We start from the raw sequence: 20400 nt of genomic DNA on the forward strand, positions 1-20400 counted from the left end.
CCAACCCGGGGCGACTGATGCAGGGGGATCTGAGACAGATGATGCTGAGCTGTCAGATTGCACGTTGATGGCGCTGAGATACCATGAGTTGGCAGATCAGCGCAAAGGCGGAATTGATTGTGACATGTTCCTTATTGGGGTCGTTTTGAGTATGTTTCAGTCTTTTGGCCATAACTTTGGCTACAGGTGTCAGAATCGCGCATAAGACCCCAATCCGGAAAGCTCTTTTCGACGCGCACGCTCTCCACATTGAGCTACGCTCCATGTGGCCTTTTTTCAACCTCAAATTCTGCCGTTTTCCCCTCCGAATCACTAGATTTAGTTATTTTTTACTATTTATGGTAATATTTCGATTGTTAATTAGGAAGTCAATTTAAATCCGATTTAGACCGGATTTTTGGGAGATTGCTTATTTTATTTCGAATTTCAATTTAGAGTGATTTTCGGGATTTTGCTATTTTTGGCAAAATTCGAATAAATACGATTTTTGCTATTTTTGGCAAAATTCGAATAAAGACGATTTTTTTAGCTATAACAGTCCGGCTTGTGGACTGCTTTTGACAGTTATTGATTTTATAATATTTTATTAAACCCTAGAGACTTTTTTCTCTGGTTTTTGGGCGAATTTTCTCTTGTGAATCGTCTGTCGGAGCTAGCCTACAGGATAATCACTATTCTGTCTGGCGTCAATATGACTGTAATCTCAATTTAAATCCCGGAATACTGGTTCTCGAAGTAAGTTGTCGACAAATGCAATGCAAAATCTTATTCTGTTCACCTGCCAAATTTCCACATGCCCTGTCTGTTTTTCCTCAAAAGATAGAGCAAACAAGTTAATGCTTAAATGATTAATTTATAATTAATTGATAATATAAGTGACTAAATCACAATAAATGAAAAGTTTGGTGGGTAAAATCAGAAAATAATCAAAATAAAAATGACACCAACGTAGTTTATCCAGAAAAAATATTGTTAACCAGCAAAAAAAAAAAAACTACAGAATCTGGTGTATCTGTGTTAGAAGTTTTGTTCAGGGTAAAACCGACTTTGGGTTCTTGTTTCTGTCTGCCTCACACACGGTTTTGCTTTGGTTTGTTCGAAGGGGGGTACGTATGTTAAAGATTTTCACTTTGGGTTTGTTTTGTTATTGGTGTTAGCCGGTCCTGTGGTCGATATTTGGGTTGACCCCACCTTTGGATCTCTTCTTTTCGCAGTTATGAATGATAAGAAAAGAATCTGTCCTTTGAATCATTCATTTATGTTTCTTTAATTTTTTTTGTTCCCTATGTGATCCATCCTTGGTGCCGGTCTGTTCTTTCATTTTGTTTCTGAGTTTCACTTTCATGGCAAGTTGGCATCAAATTCATGTTTCAAAGATTTAATTTTTGGTCCATTTTTAGCTTGAAAGTTCAGCCACTTCACTGAGATTTCAAGTTATAGTTTTTGGTTCTTTTTCAGTTTTCTTTAGATCCGATTAACAATTTTGTTTAGATATTGAATTTTTGGTTTTTGTCCTCTGTTTATATATCATGGTTAATACTTCTGGTTTCAATTCATCTTCAGGTTATGCTGGCGGCTTCTACTTCTTCTCAGTCAACTTTTGTATGGATTCCAAGTAAAGATTAGATTTTATCAATTGGGTTCATTTCCTGCAAAATAAATTTTGTGCAGTTTGGGAATTCGAAATTGAGTTTCGTGGAATAGGGAGCAAGTTTTAGGTACTTAGTGATAGCTTGATTATAAATAATATCGATTCAGTATGGAAATGGCTTCAAGAGTTGAGATTGATGAAGATAATGACAATAAGGGTAGCATGTGGGATTTGAATCAGAAGCTTGATCAGCCAATGGATGAGGAGGCTGGGAGGCTTAGAAACATGTACAAGGAGAAGGTATGTTTCAACTGTTTGGATTTCTCGGTACAAGGTTTCAATTGCATTAATCGAAATAAAGTAGTTCTTGGTTCATGTTAATCTACCAAATTAGAGGAACCAATTTAAAGCCGGAATTTACTTTCAGTCTTCTATGCATTTTAAGTGATTGTCTGAAATGAGATAAATGCAAGATAGCGTGAATAAAACTCGACTTGCTTTCGGTTTTGATGATATTGTAGTTCTTTTGTTATTTGGATTGGTTGTAGTTTCTGATATGGTTTCAATTCCCTATAGAAATCCTCCGCATTATTGCTTTTTCGGCTCGCATTCCAAAGTCTTGGAGTGGTTTATGGTGACTTGGGCACTTCTCCCCTATATGTTTTCTACAATACATTTCCTGGTAAAATTGAAGATCCGGAGGATGTTGTTGGAGCTCTTTCATTGATAATATACTCCCTTACTCTTATACCGCTCCTCAAGTATGTGTTTGTGTGTAAAGCAAATGACAATGGTCAAGGTGAGCTGATATTGGTGAATGACGATATGCATGTTCTAATTTAATCTGAGACATGATTTCGACAAACAAAATGCTTCTTAATGCATCACAGCACGCAGAACCATAGGCTTGAACAATTAGTTCTTTCATTATCCTAGTCCACTTCATTAATACTAACACTAATTTCACCGACTTATATTTTAATTGTTGATAATGAATCCTTCTCTTTCCGATGCTCATGAGACACCGCCTTTAGAATCACAGATCTTTTTGTCATGCAGGTGGAACATTTGCTCTATATTCATTGCTCTGCAGACATGCAAACATTAAAACAATTCCTAACCAACACAGGACTGATGAGGAGCTTACAACTTATAGTCGTTCTACATTTCATGAACAATCATTTGCTGCTAAAACAAAGAGATGGCTAGAGAGATATGTGTCCAGGAAGAACGCGCTTCTTATTCTTGTCCTGGTTGGTACATGTATGGTCATTGGGGATGGAATACTCACTCCGGCAATATCAGGTATTTTGCTTATACTCTGTCATCCTTGACCTCCGGTGACCGGATAAAAGGATCAAGATGCCTTATCATTCTTGTTCGCTTCTTTCTGTTTCATGCTCATTTTATTTGAAACAAATAAATGAAATATACATCTACATGCATTGACCTGATTTTATCAGATAAATTTAATCCCTGTATTTTTTTTACTTGTCAAATTGTTCTTAATTGATAGCATAGATGTCTTACTATAACTCTGAAACTAAGTTATGCTTTTCCGATCATGTTCATTAGTGGAAAATTTTCTTATCCTCTTGATTTTCCACTTATTTAGTGGAACCACTTGGAGAATAGATGGAACAAATATATTTCAAAATTTCGGTCTGTCGAAGTCTCCATTATGTTTGATATTAAAAAAAAAATGATGCATGGGATAGGTGTGTGGTTTGCCTTTTGGGATTTTACATATGACCATCTGGTTGAGTGAAAGTGACATGGATTATATGATCCGGGAAAAGAAATGAAAAGAAAATGACATGGATTGTCTTACCTGCTATTCTCATTGAACACTGTTTATTTAAATCCAAGGGTAACTCATATTCTAATAAAGGCTTGTTCTTAAATGCAAATTACAAAATGGTAACAAGAATTCAAATACTCTATACATTTTGACACGAGTAAGTTGTTCATAAAGAAACTTGAAATTTGGCACACCTTGCTCTTCCCCTTCATGATTCCTGAAAAATGCTGTTTTTTTCCATCCAATTTTGAAACATTTGCTTCTATACTTATTGCGAAATGCGAACACTTGGAAGACTGACTTAGTGATGCTACCACACCTGCTAAAGCTAAGATAAGGGATATATTCTAGATGTCACTAATTATCTTCTTTTTTTTCATTTATCACCATTGTTTCTACCAGTATAATATCTTGACCAATTTTACTCCATGGAAATTCTATATAATATATTGTCAATATGCTAACGTCAGCACACTACTTTGCCTGCTATCTTTGGCAGTTCTTTCAGCCGCAGGGGGCATCAAAGTAAACCATCCACACATGAGCAATGGTACTTCTTTCTGTTTCTCTTCCTTAAACTTTATTCTTTCTTTGCATCCTTTGTTTGAACTCATTTGAAAATATTTAGCCACCCTTTTATAAGACCAGTACTTATTTTCTTTTCCATTATGCAGGTGTTGTTGTGATTGTGGCCGTTGTAATATTAGTCGGTTTATTTAGCATGCAACACTATGGTACAGATAAAGTTAGCTGGCTCTTCGCCCCAGTTGTTCTTATTTGGTTTCTGGTAATCGGAGGCATTGGCATATTTAATATTTGGAAGTACGACAGCAGTGTTTTGAAAGCATTTTCACCTATATACATCTACCGGTATTTTAAGAGAGGAGGGAAAGATGGATGGACCTCTCTTGGGGGTATTATGCTTAGTATCACAGGTAAACTTACTATCATATGTTTATATCGCAAATATTTTCCTTAAGTTATCAATTTTAAGTTCATAAACTTGCACTGAAACTGGTGAAATGATTCTGATGCTAATGAATCGTTACAGGTACGGAGGCACTTTTTGCAGATCTATCCCATTTTCCAGTTTCAGCTGTGCAACTTGCTTTTACTGCAGTTGTATTTCCTTGCCTTCTCCTAGCATATTCTGGACAAGCTGCCTACCTTATGAGTAACAGGGACCATGTGGTTGATGCATTTTATCGCTCTATCCCGGGTTTGTTCTTATATCTATTTTATGGTCATTATAATCCTGTCTGATATAGCACATAGTTGTCCCTTTACTGTGGTAAGTATATATTTGCTGATTCTAATTACTTGTTTATAATGCAGATAGCATATATTGGCCTGTTTTTGTTATTGCTACTGCTGCTGCTATAGTTGCAAGTCAAGCTACCATAACGGCAACCTTTTCAATTATCAAACAAGCCCTTGCACTTGGTTGTTTTCCACGAGTGAAGGTTGTACATACGTCGAAGAAGTTCCTTGGTCAGATATATGTTCCGGATATTAATTGGATCCTTATGATTCTTTGCATTGCCGTTACTGCTGGATTCAAGAACCAAAGCCAAATTGGAAATGCTTATGGTAAGTGATTATTCCGTCCTACTTTTATCAGAGTTCTTAATGCATCTTCTGTTCTGTTGAAAATTTGTCTGGTAGGAAAAATCACGTATCGAAATATGTCTAAATTCATACAAGATTTTGTGTACAAAATTTTCATGTGTTTGCCGAGAGGCCAAGTGTTCACCATCATCGGGGGGGTTTCTGTAATGTATTGCCTTTTAACTTGTGTAACTCATTACACTTAATTGTATCATAATTTATGTTGATGCAGGGACCGCTGTGGTGATAGTCATGTTGGTAACGACGTTGCTTATGACTTTAATCATGCTTTTGGTTTGGCGATGTCATTGGATTCTTGTCCTCCTCTTCACTGGCTTGTCCTTGGTTGTGGAGTGCACATACTTTTCTGCTGTACTCTTCAAGGTTGATCAAGGCGGGTGGGTTCCTCTTGTTATTGCAGCAGCCTTTTTGCTCATCATGTATGTTTGGCATTTTGGTACACTGAGGCGATATGAGTTCGAGATGCATAGTAAGGTCTCGATGGCATGGATTCTTGGGCTTGGCCCTAGTTTAGGCTTAGTTCGAGTTCCCGGAATTGGGTTAGTCTACACAGAGCTAGCAAGTGGTGTGCCTCACATATTTTCCCACTTCATCACTAACCTACCCGCTATCCATTCGGTGGTGGTTTTCGTCTGTGTGAAATACCTTCCCGTCTACACCGTTCCGGAAGAAGAAAGGTTCCTTGTAAAACGCATCGGGCCGAAGAATTTCCACATGTTCCGTTGTGTTGCTAGGTATGGCTACAAAGATCTTCATAAGAAAGATGATGATTTCGAGAGAAAGCTATTTGACAGCCTCTTCTTATTTGTGCGGCTTGAGTCAATGATGGAAGGGTGTTCAGATTCGGATGAATATAGCTTGTATGGCCAGCAAACTGAGCAGTCCAGGGACGGCCTGTTGAACAACACTGGACACACAACTTGCTCGTTTGTCGATACCACAGTTTCATCAGTGGATTCAATTATGCCTGCGAGATCTTCGATGCATGCAAGTTTGACAGTAAGATCGTCGGGGCAAGTAAGCAGCCAGACGGAGACGGATGAGTTAGAATTTTTGAATAGCTGTAGGGACGCTGGGGTGGTACACATAATGGGAAACACTGTGGTGAGGGCAAGAAGAGATTCAAGATTTTACAAGAAAATAGCAATCGACTATATATATGCATTTCTTAGGAAGATATGTAGGGAACATAGTGTGATTTTTAATGTTCCTCATGAGAGTCTGTTGAATGTTGGACAGGTTTTTTATGTGTAAGTTCAAGGGATTTTTGCTAATTTCATCAATAAAAACCAGTAAATTACATTTTAATTTTTCCAAGTAGATTTCCCAATGCCATTGATGCATTACCCAGTTGTACATGTCAAGATGTATCATATGCTTTAAGCATGACGAGCCGGTATCAAATAGATCTCAATAAAGATCATTGATCGTAGTTAAAATTATATTTAAGTATTTGAAAAAGTTAAGAATATATTCTTATAGCAAAAATGCTCCGATGGGGCTTTGAAAAAAAGAATGGCTGATATAAGGGAGGAGAATTTTTTTTCTCAAATAAGTTGTGTTGAACAATGTCGCCAGAAGACGTCGGGAATAGCTGGCGTCTTTGGGAAGACAGCCAGAGTACATGGCGTCTTCAAGCTTAGGCCGAACTATCATGGTTAGCCTCCCTCCCTCTATTCTCCCTCTTTTCTCCTTCACTGCTATAGCCTTTCTCTGGCTCCCTCTCTGCTGAACAATCAAGTTCAAGGCAACGACGAAGGTGAAGAGTCTAGAAACACCATGTGCGTCAGAGGTCTTCTGGAAGATACTATGTGCTCCGGACGTCTTCCGATGTTCACTGTAGCTTTCACCTCACTTCAAGAAATAATTTTTCCTCTACCCTATATCAACCATTCTTATTTTTTCAAAGCCCCAACGGAGCAAATTTGTCATACTCTTGTATATGGAAGTGAGGAATAAATAAGTGTAAAATATTACATTGATGCTAGTTTCCAAACCAATAAGGATGGTTCACCATCGCAATTAAGATTGTGTTATTTATGTCTTAATGGAGGTGTTGTAAGATGAAAAAAAATTTAAAACAAGATAAAATAATTGATTGTACAACTGAAGTTGAGTATATTGCAGCAAGTGAAGCTATAAAAGATACTATTTAGATTAAAAAGTTCATATATGAACTAGAAATCATACCTAGGATATCGAATGCTATAAACTTTTGTTGTGACAATAATAGAGCTATAACATAAATGAAAGAACCTAGATCTCATCAATATCTAAACTTAGGCATTTTAATCTCATTTGAGAAATTGTTGATCGAGGAGATATAGAAATATACAGAGTACCTATAGATGACAATATGGTTGATCCACTAACCTAGCCTCTGACACATGAGAAGTATGATCATCACATTAAGTTAGTTAGTATAAGATATAAGAGTGATTGGTCTTAATGTCGGTTGAAGATTGTTAGACTTTGATCAAAGATTAATCATGAGACGATTGTAATCACGTACTTGTTTCCACATCGTTTATTAAATGAAACCATTTTCACTATTATTTTAATTTCTTTTATTGTGTTTATAAATGAATTAAATTATAATAAAGTTAAGAGATGATAATATTATTATTAGATGTCATTAGTTAAGTATTATTGTGGACATTCACAACAATAATATATTAATAATAATGTATAGTTTATTCATGGTAAAATGTTTTCATCGACACCAGAGTATCAAAGTCAATACAAAATAAAACATTTTATCTGTTTAAGTTATCGTGAAGAAGAAAATAGTACATACCAGAAAGCCCATTAATTTAATAGTTGATATCGGATTTATATCATGTGACGTAACAATTATGAGTTAGTTAAAGTCGAAGCAAGTTTGAGAGTGTGAATGACAAGGAAAATATAAGAAAATTTTCATTTATGGAACATGAGTATCATTATGTGTAAAATATAAGAAACAATAGAACCTACACATCTAAAAGAAAAAAGATGATGTCGACTGAGTTAAAAAGATCTTAGATTCAGTTCAGTTATGCAACTTTCGATTTTTTTTTTAACGTTTCTTCTTGATTAATCCGGACCGACCAGGATCACACATCTAGTTTGAGTCTCCCTGCAACAGAGATTTTTTGCATACACAAAAACTCGAACTCAAACATACTTAAACAATATCAAATTATTTATCACTTAAATCAATCTGATATCGTTATGTCATAATATTATTATTAAGGAGATTATTTTATTTAAAATAATAACATTTTAAAGGGTACGTGGCAGAAGAACACTATTGATTCTACGATAATTCCTTTCATTTCAAAGGAAGAAAAAGGAAAGAAAGAATATCCGGATTTGTTTGTCTGACGAAAGCAGGCGACAAAATTTTTTGGATAATGCGCTGAGAAAAGATGGCTTGAATAATGCATTGGACAAATTAATTCCTGAGATAGGACGATTACTACCGTGACTATTGAAGATGTCATGTAATCCGGACGACTTAGGGTAAGTCGCATTGTAGTTGGTGCGTCTCCATGCATCAAACTCATGGCCATCAAACTAATAAAAAGTGAGGAAAATCATATTCTCGGCCAAGCATCAACAATGCAAATATATAAATTGATTTACAATGGGATGCTTGAGTGCAACGCGTCTCCAACAAAGATGCATGAAGTGCAGTGCGATTTCGACGTTGACGCATGGAGTGTAATGTGACTCCTCCTTTACTGTAGCAATGACCCTATCGTAGTAAATAATTTTAAATGTATGTTATCTTGAAGGTTTTTTTTCACATCATTATAAAAGAAAATTTGCCAAGGCAGGAGTTGTGTTATGATACATTCTTCTCTAAATCCAAATATCCATTTTCTTTCCCTTTTTTACAATTCCTTATAACATTTACTCAACTTCTTTAATTTTTCATTTTATTTTAAAAGAAATACTTTGACTCCCTAAATGAAAAACAAATTACCAACTCATTATAGAAAAAGTTAAGGGAAAGGTAATTAATTTTTTTTAAGTATCTATTTTGCTAGGGTTAGGGCTTGTGATCGATCTGAGAGTAGCACGGTATGAGTGGGGATGACGATTCGACTGAGTCAGGACTCGATAGCAATGGAGGAGAAGGAGAAGAAAAGAGAGTGATGGCTAATATCCGCTGCTCTAATGGAACCAAATTTACCGTTAGGACCAAGCTCAATTCGACGGTTGGGTCTTTCAAAGTTTGGTTGGCTCAGAATTGCAATATCCCAACTGGATTTAAGGGTGTTAAAAAATATTCGATATGAATTATCTGACACGTTGATCTGTCGACCCGATTAAAATATACCGGATATTTATAATAAAACATCCGATTTTTTGGATTGAGTACCCGACCCTTTATTTTCCTCGGGTTTTTGGATAGGGGCCGGGTTACAAAATATCTTTTAACCGAGTACCCGCCGACCCGGTACCCGGTTTCTTATATATTTTATATTAGATTTTTTATTCATAATTCTCAAATTATTTTGCCCTAATATTTTAAATTCTTAATTTCTTAAACCATTTCACTATAACATTCTAAATTATTAATTTTTTTAAATTATTTCATTGTAACAATCTAAATTATTTCTTTTAACTTCAAAATATTTTAAATTTAATTGTATTTTTTAATAAGTTTTATCTTTTAATTATATAATTTTAAATTTTAAATTTATGAGTAGTTTAGTATTACAAACCTTTAAATTTTAGAATTTTTGTATTTCTTTTAAAAATAATATAATTTAAAGAAAAAAAATATGAAACGGTTATCCATGACCCAAAAATAAGGATACCCGGGTTTTATGGGTACCCAAACTTAATGAACCGGGGCACGGGCCAAATTTTTGGGTATCAAAATTTCGGGTATTAAAAAGTGAAAGTACCGGAGTTTTACGTGTACCCAAACTTAACGGACCGGGCTGGAATTATGGATAATTTAATTGCTTTCTGCTGGAGCTTGGAAAACGATTAATAATTTGAATCGAGGGTTTCCTTTAATGGCTGATGAAGATTGTTGCTTGCATGTGCCTGCTAAACCTTTGTTTATTTAGCTAAGAATTTATCTGGCATGTACTTGGTGCTTGCTCCCCAACTCCTTTTATCTGTCCACCATTGTCTTAATGGTTAATCTATAACGGTGGTTCAGTACAGTGACACTCACATATTTTCTTCTCTTTTATATAAAACATTTTTATGAGTGGCAGTCTGAACTTTGAACAAGGTATCTGGTTGCTTTCATTGGTTTAAACAACTTATTTTGAAAAACCCAATGATATGATGTCATATTTTTCAGTTGCCCAGTAATCAATATCCTGATACCTTAGGACCTATATTTTCAGACGTTGTGTATGTAATATTTACTTGGAGTAAATTACATCATTTTTCACTTAACTGTACTCTCTCTCATATTTTACTTACCGTATTTTTAATTTTTCAAATTTACTAACTGAATTTTCGAATTGCTCATGTTTTGATCATTGAATTATTTTATTATTATTTATGTATGATGTGACATCTACTTATTATTATTTAATATAAAATAATTGAAAATATAAAATAAAAACAGAAGGTGGTTGTTCGGTTCCAAATTTCATGGGTCTTGTTCATCTCGACACCCTGAGTCCGAATCCGCCCTCTATTTTGCCGGAACTTGCTCTGAAGTCCATGAATTGGAGATCGAAAGTGAGGAAGCCGAAACATTTCAATCAAGATTCATGGATTTTGGAACATTTGTTTTGTGAAACAACCACCAGATTCGGACCCAGGGGTTGAGATGAACAAGACCCATAAAATTTAGGACCGAATGACCACCATCTACGGTTTGCAATTTGATCATATTGTTCATATGGTTTGTGTTTTTGCTCCATCTTTAAACAACTTGGTTTGAAAAATTGATAATGTGACGTTTTTCAGTAGCCTAGTAAACTATGTCATGATTCCTTAAGACCTGCAGTTATAAATGTTGTGTATGAAGTGCTTACTTTTGAAGATAAATATATTTCAGGGGAGGGTTAAAGTAACTATCTAATATGTGCGTTAAAAATGAATACTTAATGATCACCTGACCATTTCACCTTCTTTACCCTTACTGAAGGTTTGCAAGCTGATCATACTGTTCATATGGTTCTTTATGTTTCCCCATCTTCATAAACTCCTCCTGCAACTACCACAAATGTTGGAACTCCTAATACTAATCAGGAGTCACACATGGTGTTGGTTCTAATGAGGGTCCTGATATGGGACCATCATTATTCCCTGGACTTGGTAATGGAGGTAGTTTTGGTTTGTCTGGATCCGATCTTCCTGAATTTGTACAAGTGCAGCAACAACTAACACAAAATCCTAACATGATGAGGGAAATAATGAATACACTCACTATTCAAAGCTTGGTGAATAACCCAGAGTTGATGCGCGCTTTGATTACGAACAATCCTCAAATGTGTGAGATTATTGACCAGAATCCAGAGCTTGGGCATATACTTAATGATCCTAGCATTCTGCGGCAGACTTTGGAGCTGCCTGCTAGGAATCCTGAACCCATTCGTGAAATGATGCGAAACACTGATAGGGCTTTGAGCAACATTGAATCCTCTCCTGAGGGATTTAACATGCTTATTGCGTAGGCGTATGTATGAAAATGTTCGGGAGCCATTTTTGAATGCCACAACCAGTGGTGAAGATTGGTGATAGAGATTGGGATACCAACTTAAAATTTTAAAAAGTTTAGAGGTTTGAAAAAACGGAAGAGTTTTGTAGAGACGGTATTTACCCGACGAAAACAAGTGTCGTTATTTTTAAAACTCGTATCGAAAAAGTAAGTGTTTTTCTTCTTGCATAAGATAAAACACAATTTGAAGAGTCGCCACCAATCATTTATCGAGGTGTGATTGGTCACAAAAAATGCTATGTTATTTTAATAAAATTTATAAAAATAATATTAAAACAACAAAAAAAGGATATGCTTACCACAAAAAGTGTTGGTTACGTGTGAGGAAGGATTAGCACCCCACAACGCCCAAAATTAGTACCTTGTTTATTACTTATTTGTCTCTGCAGTAAAATTTATAAATTTGGATTTAATTTAATTTTTAATCCATAAAAACATCAGAGATATTATTTTGTGCCAATAATCATTTAAAATAAATTCCTAATAAGTTAATTAAATATTTTTATGATTCATTGTATAAAATAATATAACCCAAATACATATAATACATTTAATGATTAAATTATAAAATATCAAAATTAGAGGCTCATAATTCAAAATATCATGAAATCTAGATACTCACAGTGTAATTTCTCCTAATTATTATTCGGGATCAAAATAAAAAAATATTAAAACATAAGGATTAAATATGTTATTACCCAAAAATATATAATATACAGACAGTGACTAAATATAATAAAATAAAATGCGAAAACCAAATTGAAATGTATAGAAACTCAATTTCAGTGACTGAATTGAAAGGCTTACAAATTACAAGGACCACATATGAGATTTTTCTATTCCCAAAATTATGCATAGGCCCCTCCCTAAAACGATGTCGTTCGAGGAGGGTATTTATACCCATCAGGCCAGCTTAAAAGGACAAAATTTCTCATTTTCTCTCTTTTGCTTCTCTTCTCTTAGAGCGAAAAGCTCTCCTTTCTCTCTAGATTTCTCTCACCGGAGGGAAATCGATCATTGGCCGGCCACCGTGAACGGTGGCCGAAATTAGAAAAAATGCACCTAAACTGTAGATCGAAATACCCTAAACCCAAATATGAACATCTCTTAGACTAAAACCTTTCCAAACTCTGTAGATCTGAGAAAATACCTACGAAATCTGACTTTCTGACGACGAATGGAGGCTTCGACGAGGGTAAATTGCCTTCGGTTCTTCTCTATTTGCTTGCTGTGTTTCGTCGTTTATATTCTCTTGGTTGCTCTCATTCTTTGTGATTGCGAATATTTGTTGATTGTAGCTATCCTTTCGTCTATGTTTCTCTCTCGCTATCTCTGTCTGTCTGTGTTTTTCTCTTGCAGGATCAGTGACCTTTTATAGGTCTCGAAGAGCCATTCGTAATGATGAAGCTTCGGTGAGTCACCAGAGCTATGGTGGTGACTCACTTAGGGTTGATGAAGTGTGTGACTATCATTTTTCTTCTGGATTCTTCTGGTGAGGCGATGGTGTCGTGGCAGCATCGGAGTGGAGCACTTGGAGGCGGCGACGGCGAGTTCATCATCAAGCTATGGCGGCAACTGGAATAGCCCCTAGGGTTGTAATAAAACCCTAAGGTTTCTGTTGGATGAATCTGGACCGTTGGATCTCTCTAGATCCAACGATTATGAGAGTTAGCGGCTGGAGTGAGATGTGTGGAAACCCTAGCAGAAACAGGCTTGTTGGGTCATCTGGGGATGGCGCAGGTTCTGGCCTTACTCGGATTGGATCTGTTGGACTTCTCGGGTCTAGACCTCTATTTTATCTTTGGGTTTGGACCTCAAGGTTCTTGTAAATGGGCCTCTGGGTTTTGTAATAATAATAATAATAATAATAATAATAATAATAATAATAATAATAATAATAATAATAATACGTAAACTCGGAAGAAAATTAATGTCGACACCTGCCCCTTTTTGCTCATTTTTGTGTTAACAAGAATAGAGCAAAGATAAAAAGACAATGAATTTTCATCCAGTTGACTTTTCTTTACTAAGAAATCAAAAATTGACTTCTATTTACTAGGAAGTCAATAAAAAGTAAACATCCTGCGTCTCGTCTTATGGATGACCATAAGGACTTATCATCTTACTTAAAAGACTGACAGATGACCCTAAGGATTTAAGCATCATGCTCGAAAGACTGACAGATGACCCTAAAGATTTACAAATTTGAGAAATAATTTACTGGGTAAGAAACTTTGGAAATTGATTTCTTACTTTTCAAGAATTTCATTTTCTTGAACATTAAATGATAAACTTTGAAAATCACTTTCTCATTTTCATGTGAAAATCATGTGTAAACATCATACCCAAAGGTCTGAAAGATGGCCCTAAGGACTTATCATCTTGCTCAAAAGACTGACAGATGACCCTAAGGATTTAAGCACCATGCTCAAAAGACTGACGGATGACCCCAAGGATTTACAAATTTGGGAAATAATTTACTAGGTAAGAAACTTTGGAAATCACTTTCTTACTTTTCAAGAATTTCATTTTCTTGAACATTAAATGAGGAACTTTGAAAATCGCTTTCTCATTTTCATGTGAAAATCATTTGTAAACATCCTACCCAAAGGTCTGACGGATGGCCCTAAGGACTTATTATCTTGCTCAAAAGACTAACAGATGACCCTAAGGATTTAAGCATCATGCTCGAAAGACTGACATATGACCCAAAGAATTTACAAATTTGGGAAATAATTTACTGGTAAGAAACTTTGGAAATCGCTTTCTTACTTTTCAATAATTTCATTTTCTTGAACATTAAATGAGAAACTTTGAAAATCACTTTCTCATTTTCATATGAAAATCACGTGTAAACATCCTACCCAATTGTCTGAAGGATGGCCCTAATGACTTATCATCTTATTCAAAAGACTGACAGATGACCCTAAGGATTTAAGCATCATGCTCGAAAGACTGACAGATGATCCGAAGGGTTTACAAATTTGGGAAATAATTTACTAGGTAAGACACTTTGGAAATCACTTTCTTACTTTTCAAGAATTTCATTTTATTGAACATTAAATGAGAAACTTTGAAAATCGCTTTCTCATTTTCATATGAAAATCACGTGTAAAAATCCTACCCAATGGTCTGACGGATGGCCCTAAGGACTTATCATCTTGCTCAAAAGACTGACAAATGACCATAAGGATTTAAGTATCACGCTCGAAAGACTGACAGATGATCAGAAGGATTTACAAATTTGGGAAATAATTTACTGGGTAAGAAATTTTGAAAATCGCTTTCTTACTTTTCAAAAATTTTATTTTTCAAAAAGGAATAAATGAGAAACTTTGGAAATCGATTTCTTATTTTCAAAATAACTTGATGGTTGGGTAATATGTCCCAAAATAATGCTTCTTTTGTGGATTACGTCCATCTATTCTTCAAATGTTTGCCTCTCCTAACATGATTCATGCATTTGAGGTTTGAATTCTACCTTATCATTGTAAGGTAATTTGTTCATGCATCTTTATGTGAAAATGTATTTATGCGAATGCAATCAAATGTATCAATGTAATGCATTTTGTTTTATGCAAATGATGTGCCTATGAATGCATAAATGTTGATTCAATCTTCATTTGACTTTAATGTGGCGAACTCAATCTCCTTCCACTAGATCATTCCTTTCCAAGGTTTACTTCAGATATCAGTGTAGCAACTTATGATTTCAAGTTTGCATTTCTGAAGAGCCATCTAATCAACTTGCATCTTTGTATCTTTTTTTGCCTCTATTTGCATTAAAGTCTCAGAAGAAATGTTTCATTTATAGAACTCTTTCCGCAGTCAGAATTATGACCTAATTGCCCCCATTTTGTCCTTGATAAAATCAGCTTTTTTGCCTAAACTTATGTAGAAATCCAATAAAGTTCTTCATTTTTGAAAGGATAATCTATTATCTTTGGATAATGTAGATGTAAATATGCTAAACTCAGCAGAGATTAATTAGGAGAGCAACATCTGTTCTAATTTGATTCTTGAAACACATCACAAGGAGGATTTATCCTAATTCATTTCATGTCTCCATATCTAATTGGATCTCGAAAAAGGCTATTTAGACCATATCATGTCGAGATATCTAACAACAACCTATCGGTCAACCTTAGTTGGCTCCATTAGTTTATTATTGTTAAAATTTATGCGCCCCTTCCATGGAAAACAATCTTCCTCATTTCTCACTTCTAACCTTGGGGTTTTGGAATACAACCTTCCTCTTGGATCAACAAATGGAAACACCATGATTGGACCATTGGTTTATGATAACTTCCTAAAAAGGCTACTTTTAAGGCCTTTTTCACTTAAGTTACTGTTTGTTTAAAATCTCATTTTAGTCATTTTAGGATCATGTAGTTGTATATAGTTTCCTTTGTGGTGGTATTGCTATTTTATCTCCTAAGGATGTTATATGAGAGAAATGTGCAGATTATTTGTGATGTACAGGAAATAGCAAGAAAAAGGTTGCATTGGGAAGTAATGCCGTGGAATCACACGATGCTGAAGCAGATTGAAATGCCTTGGCATTTCTAGAACAGAAAAGGACAAAAAGATATTTCTATACAAGGATAGCTGGCACAACACGTGAATGATGGTTGTAATCGCCTGCTGGGGGAACCACTGCCACTTGTAGGATAAGGTTCACGCACAAGGTGTGATCCTAGGGGTATTATGGATATTTTGAGCACAACAACCTCATCATTACCGCTAGATATTTTTATTATATATTACACCTCACAAGGGAGAGAAAGAGGAGTGAGATTTGCAGTAATATTTTCTTAGTTTTTTCACTGTTTCCCTTTCTTCTTCCTTGAGTGGTGTTCCTCCATTGATAAGCTCCAAGGAGTGACGAGCTAGGCGTCCGAGAGGAGCTAGTGAGCTAAGGATATTTGTGGTGGTCGAGGAAAGCTCCGGTGGTGCGCGTCGAAGGCTTCTTCTCCCTTCCCTTTGCTGCTATTTTTCTATTTATTATTGGGTTGTTGGAACAAATATTTCATGGCTTGTTCTATGGATGATTCGAACCCCACCATGAACTAACCTTATTTGGTGGGGTTATTTTATGTATATTTAACTTTATTTTAATGGTAGATTTATGTTTATCTTTGTTATTTGCTTACTTTGCTTACGTATGCTTTATCGTCTAAGCTTGTAAGAGGCATGAGAGTGTCAATTTCTTAGATGAAGGCTAGATGTTCAAGAGAAACCAAGCTAAAAATACTTGTAGTATTCGAGAGAAACACAAGACAAGTTCTTCATAAGCAATGGGCTATAGTATTTTCTTAAGCTTTGAACCGGCCTAGTAATATTGTATCCTAATCCCTTAGTACTTGAGAGAGACTAAGATAGGATTTCAATGACTAAAAAGGGTAGTTTTTATCAATAGTGTTTGCTTCCATAGTTGAGACCGAGAGGAGATGTCGTGGTATTCTATTCTGTTAGGTTATTTTGACTAGAGATAGCGGGAGCACTTTCAACAAACCCTGTCGAGCAAGTGAAGTTTAGATAGATTAAATCTACCTGAGAAACAAGTTATAGCATCCTTAAATCAATCCCTACCATTCATTCCAATGGAAGCTTGTCGTGTGAGGATTATCAAACTTATAATTTATTTAACGTTTTTACCATTTTTAATTGCCTTGACATTACAACATTTTCAATATTAAAAATATGCTCTTGCCACTGCATTTCCATTTGCTACACCATTAGACCTTCAATCCATATCCACCCACATTTACTTTTCATTGCTGTGACATTTGTGCATATTAACACTAACTATACTTAGATAGAGTAGTGTTTTGATTTGGTTAGACTTTTGTAATTTCAACCAATCCCTGTGGAGACGATACTCACTCATCACTTTATTACTTGAGCGATTGTGTATACTTGCACATTATTTGTGTATAATTTTATAGTACTCACAAGACACAACAAGTTTTTGGCATCGTTGCTGGGGATTGGCAGCCTGAAGTTAATTAGTTTTGCCTGAGCATTTTATTTTTGCATCTTTATTTGTGTATAGTTTAATTGATATTTTTTTTATATTATTTTTTAAGTTTATTTAGTGTATGCCTAGAAGACATTCTGAAGAGCAATTGGAACCAATAGAACCTGGGATTGAAAGAATATTTAGACAAAGAAGACAGAAAATATGTATCAACTTGGAAACCAAGGCATTGGTCAAGATGACATAATTTCGAATGCTGAGGCATTGCAGAATGCTGAACCTGCTGATAGGCCTCGTGTTATTCATGATCATTTAAATCTGATACTGGATGACTTGAATCCTGGAATTGTGGCACCCAAAATTCAAGCTGCGTAAACCAGTTATGTTCAACATGTTGAATTCTATTGAGCAGATTGGGAGTATGCCAACTGAAGATGCCAGGAAACATATTCTAAATTTTCTGGAAGTTTGTGATTATTTTCGCTAAGAAGGAGTGCATGAGGATGTTCTGAAATTAAAGTTGTTTCCATATTCATTCTATGACTGAGCAATGTCTTGGTTGAGTGCTGTTCTATCCGGTTCGATGGAATCATGGGCCGATCTTTACAAGAGTTTCTTATTACGGTACAACCCACCGAACATGAATACCCAACTAAGGAATGACATAGCATCTTTTCGCCAGGGCGACGACGAATACATGTATGAGTTTTGGGATCGTTACAAGAGTTTGCTTCGAAAGTATTCAAATCATGGTTTTCATGATTGGAATCAAGTAGTTATGTTCTATAATGGAGTTAATGCACCCACGAGGATGATGTTGGATGCCTCGGCAAATGGGACATTATTGGACAAATCACCTACTGAGGCATTTGTTATCTTGGATAGAATTTCTAATAATGATTATCATTTTCCTTCCTCAAGGCTTGGGAGTGGGAGAAAAGCACCTGGAGCATTTGAGTTAGATACCAAGGATTCGGTACCGAATCAACTCTCAGCTATCACTAATATGCTGAAAAATTTACAACGTTCTACTGATGTGAAGGAAGTGAAAGCAACTAGCTTGGCATGTCTGTTATGCCAAGGCAATCATCACGAGAGTGAGTTCCCGACCAACCACTAGTCCATCAACTTTGTAGGTAATTTCAATCGAGGCAATAACAATCCTTACTCTAACAGTTATAATGCTGGATGGTGTCAGTATCCCAATTTCTCATGGGGAAATCAAGGAGCCCGCAGTACTAGTTAACCCGCTAGGCAGCAGAATCACAATGAACCTCAAGGTTACCAAAATGCTATGCCATTCAAGCTGGTGTATGGGAAATCTTGTCACCTCCTGGTTGAACTTGAACATAAGGCATACTGGGCCATTAAGCAACTGAATTTTGATGTTTAACTAGATGGGGAGCAGAGATTATTGGAACTTAATGAAATGGAAGAGTTTAGAGCACAAGCATATGAGAATGCTCGAATATACAAGGAGAAAACCAAGAAGTTGCATGACCAAAAACTAATGCCACGATATTTTTATGTGGGCTAACAAGTATTGATTTATAACTCCAGACTCAAAGTTTTTCCTGAGAAGCTTAAATCTCGATGGTCAGGTCCATTTGAAGTGCATTATGTTTATCCCCACGATGTTGTTGACATCGAGAATATAGAGGATGAGACGATCTTCAAAGTCAATGGCAAGCGTCTGAAAGTAGAGATCCAATCATTGACCTATATAATTTAACATCTACACATTTACCTCCTTCATCTAAGTCAAGCTTTGTTGAAGAGCTCATTGGAGTGTCATGAGGTTTCCCATTTTCTAGTCTAAACTTCTTGAGCATATCTTTGACGTACTTAGCTTGATTGATGAAGATGCCATCTTTTCTTTGCTTGATTTGGAGTCCCAAGAAAAATAAGAGCTCCCCCATCATGCTCATCTCAAACTCACTTTGCATTAGCTTAGAAAATTCTTGTCAAAGAACATCATTAGTAGAACCAAATATTATATCATCAACATAAATTTGAACTAGTAATAAATCTTTACCTTTATGCTTCAAAAACAATGTAGTGTCAACCTTCCCTTTTGGAAAACCTTTTTCAATTAAAAAATTTGACAATCTTTCATACCAAGCTCTAGGAGCTTGCTTTAAACCATAAAGAGCTTTTGTCAATTTTAAAACATGATCCGGAAAATTTGAATCTTCAAAACCTGGAGGTTGTTCCACATACACTTCTTCTTTTATAAAACCATTTAAAAATGCACTTTTAACATCCATTTGATATAATTTAAATTCATTGAAACATGCAAATGCTAATAAAATTCTAATTGCTTCCATCCTAGCTACGGGAGCGTATGTTTCATCATAGTCTATGCCCTCTTCTTGAGTATACCATTGAGCAACAAGTCTAGCCTTGTTTCTCACTATATTACCACTCTCATCAAGCTTATTCCTAAATACCCATCTAGTACCTACAGTAGATTTCTTACTAGGCCTTTCAACTAATGTCCATACTTTACTTCTCTCAAATTGATTTAACTCTTCTTGCATAGCCATAATCCAATGTTCATCATTTAATGCTTCTTTAATATTCTTAGGCTCTATGCATGAGATAAATGCAACATAATTACAAATATTTCTAAGAGAAGATCGAGTTGTTACCCCTTTTGATGGATCACCTATAATTTCACCATCCTTGACATAGTTGTACTCTCTTGGATAAGA

The 20400-nt window shown here is 35.5% G+C and overlaps 1 protein-coding gene and 1 pseudogene across 2 annotated transcripts; both read left to right on the forward strand.

The window, feature by feature from the left end:
* Window positions 1-1666: 1666 nt before the first annotated feature.
* LOC120182460 (potassium transporter 11-like) lies at window positions 1667-6329 on the forward strand. Of its 2 annotated transcripts, XM_039187434.1 has the most exons (8): window positions 1667-1891; window positions 2168-2390; window positions 2651-2896; window positions 3892-3942; window positions 4067-4327; window positions 4444-4611; window positions 4728-4982; window positions 5233-6329. In XM_039187434.1, exons 1-8 carry the CDS (start codon window positions 1760-1762, stop codon window positions 6273-6275), a joined length of 2379 nt encoding a protein of 792 aa, XP_039043365.1. In that variant the 5' UTR covers window positions 1667-1759; the 3' UTR covers window positions 6276-6329. The 2 variants fall into 2 exon arrangements, with proteins under 2 accessions (XP_039043365.1, XP_039043366.1); XM_039187435.1 differs by lacking the exons at window positions 1667-1891; window positions 2168-2390 and having other exon boundaries at window positions 2438-2896; window positions 3863-3942.
* A 2762-nt stretch (window positions 6330-9091) lies between these two features.
* Window positions 9092-20400, forward strand: part of LOC120182455 — a 55790-nt pseudogene continuing 44481 nt past the window's right edge.

Source organism: Hibiscus syriacus, unplaced genomic scaffold, assembly GCF_006381635.1.
Source record: "Hibiscus syriacus cultivar Baekdansim isolate YM2019G1 unplaced genomic scaffold, ASM638163v2 tig00112657_pilon, whole genome shotgun sequence".
Classification (NCBI taxonomy): Eukaryota; Viridiplantae; Streptophyta; class Magnoliopsida; order Malvales; family Malvaceae; genus Hibiscus; species Hibiscus syriacus.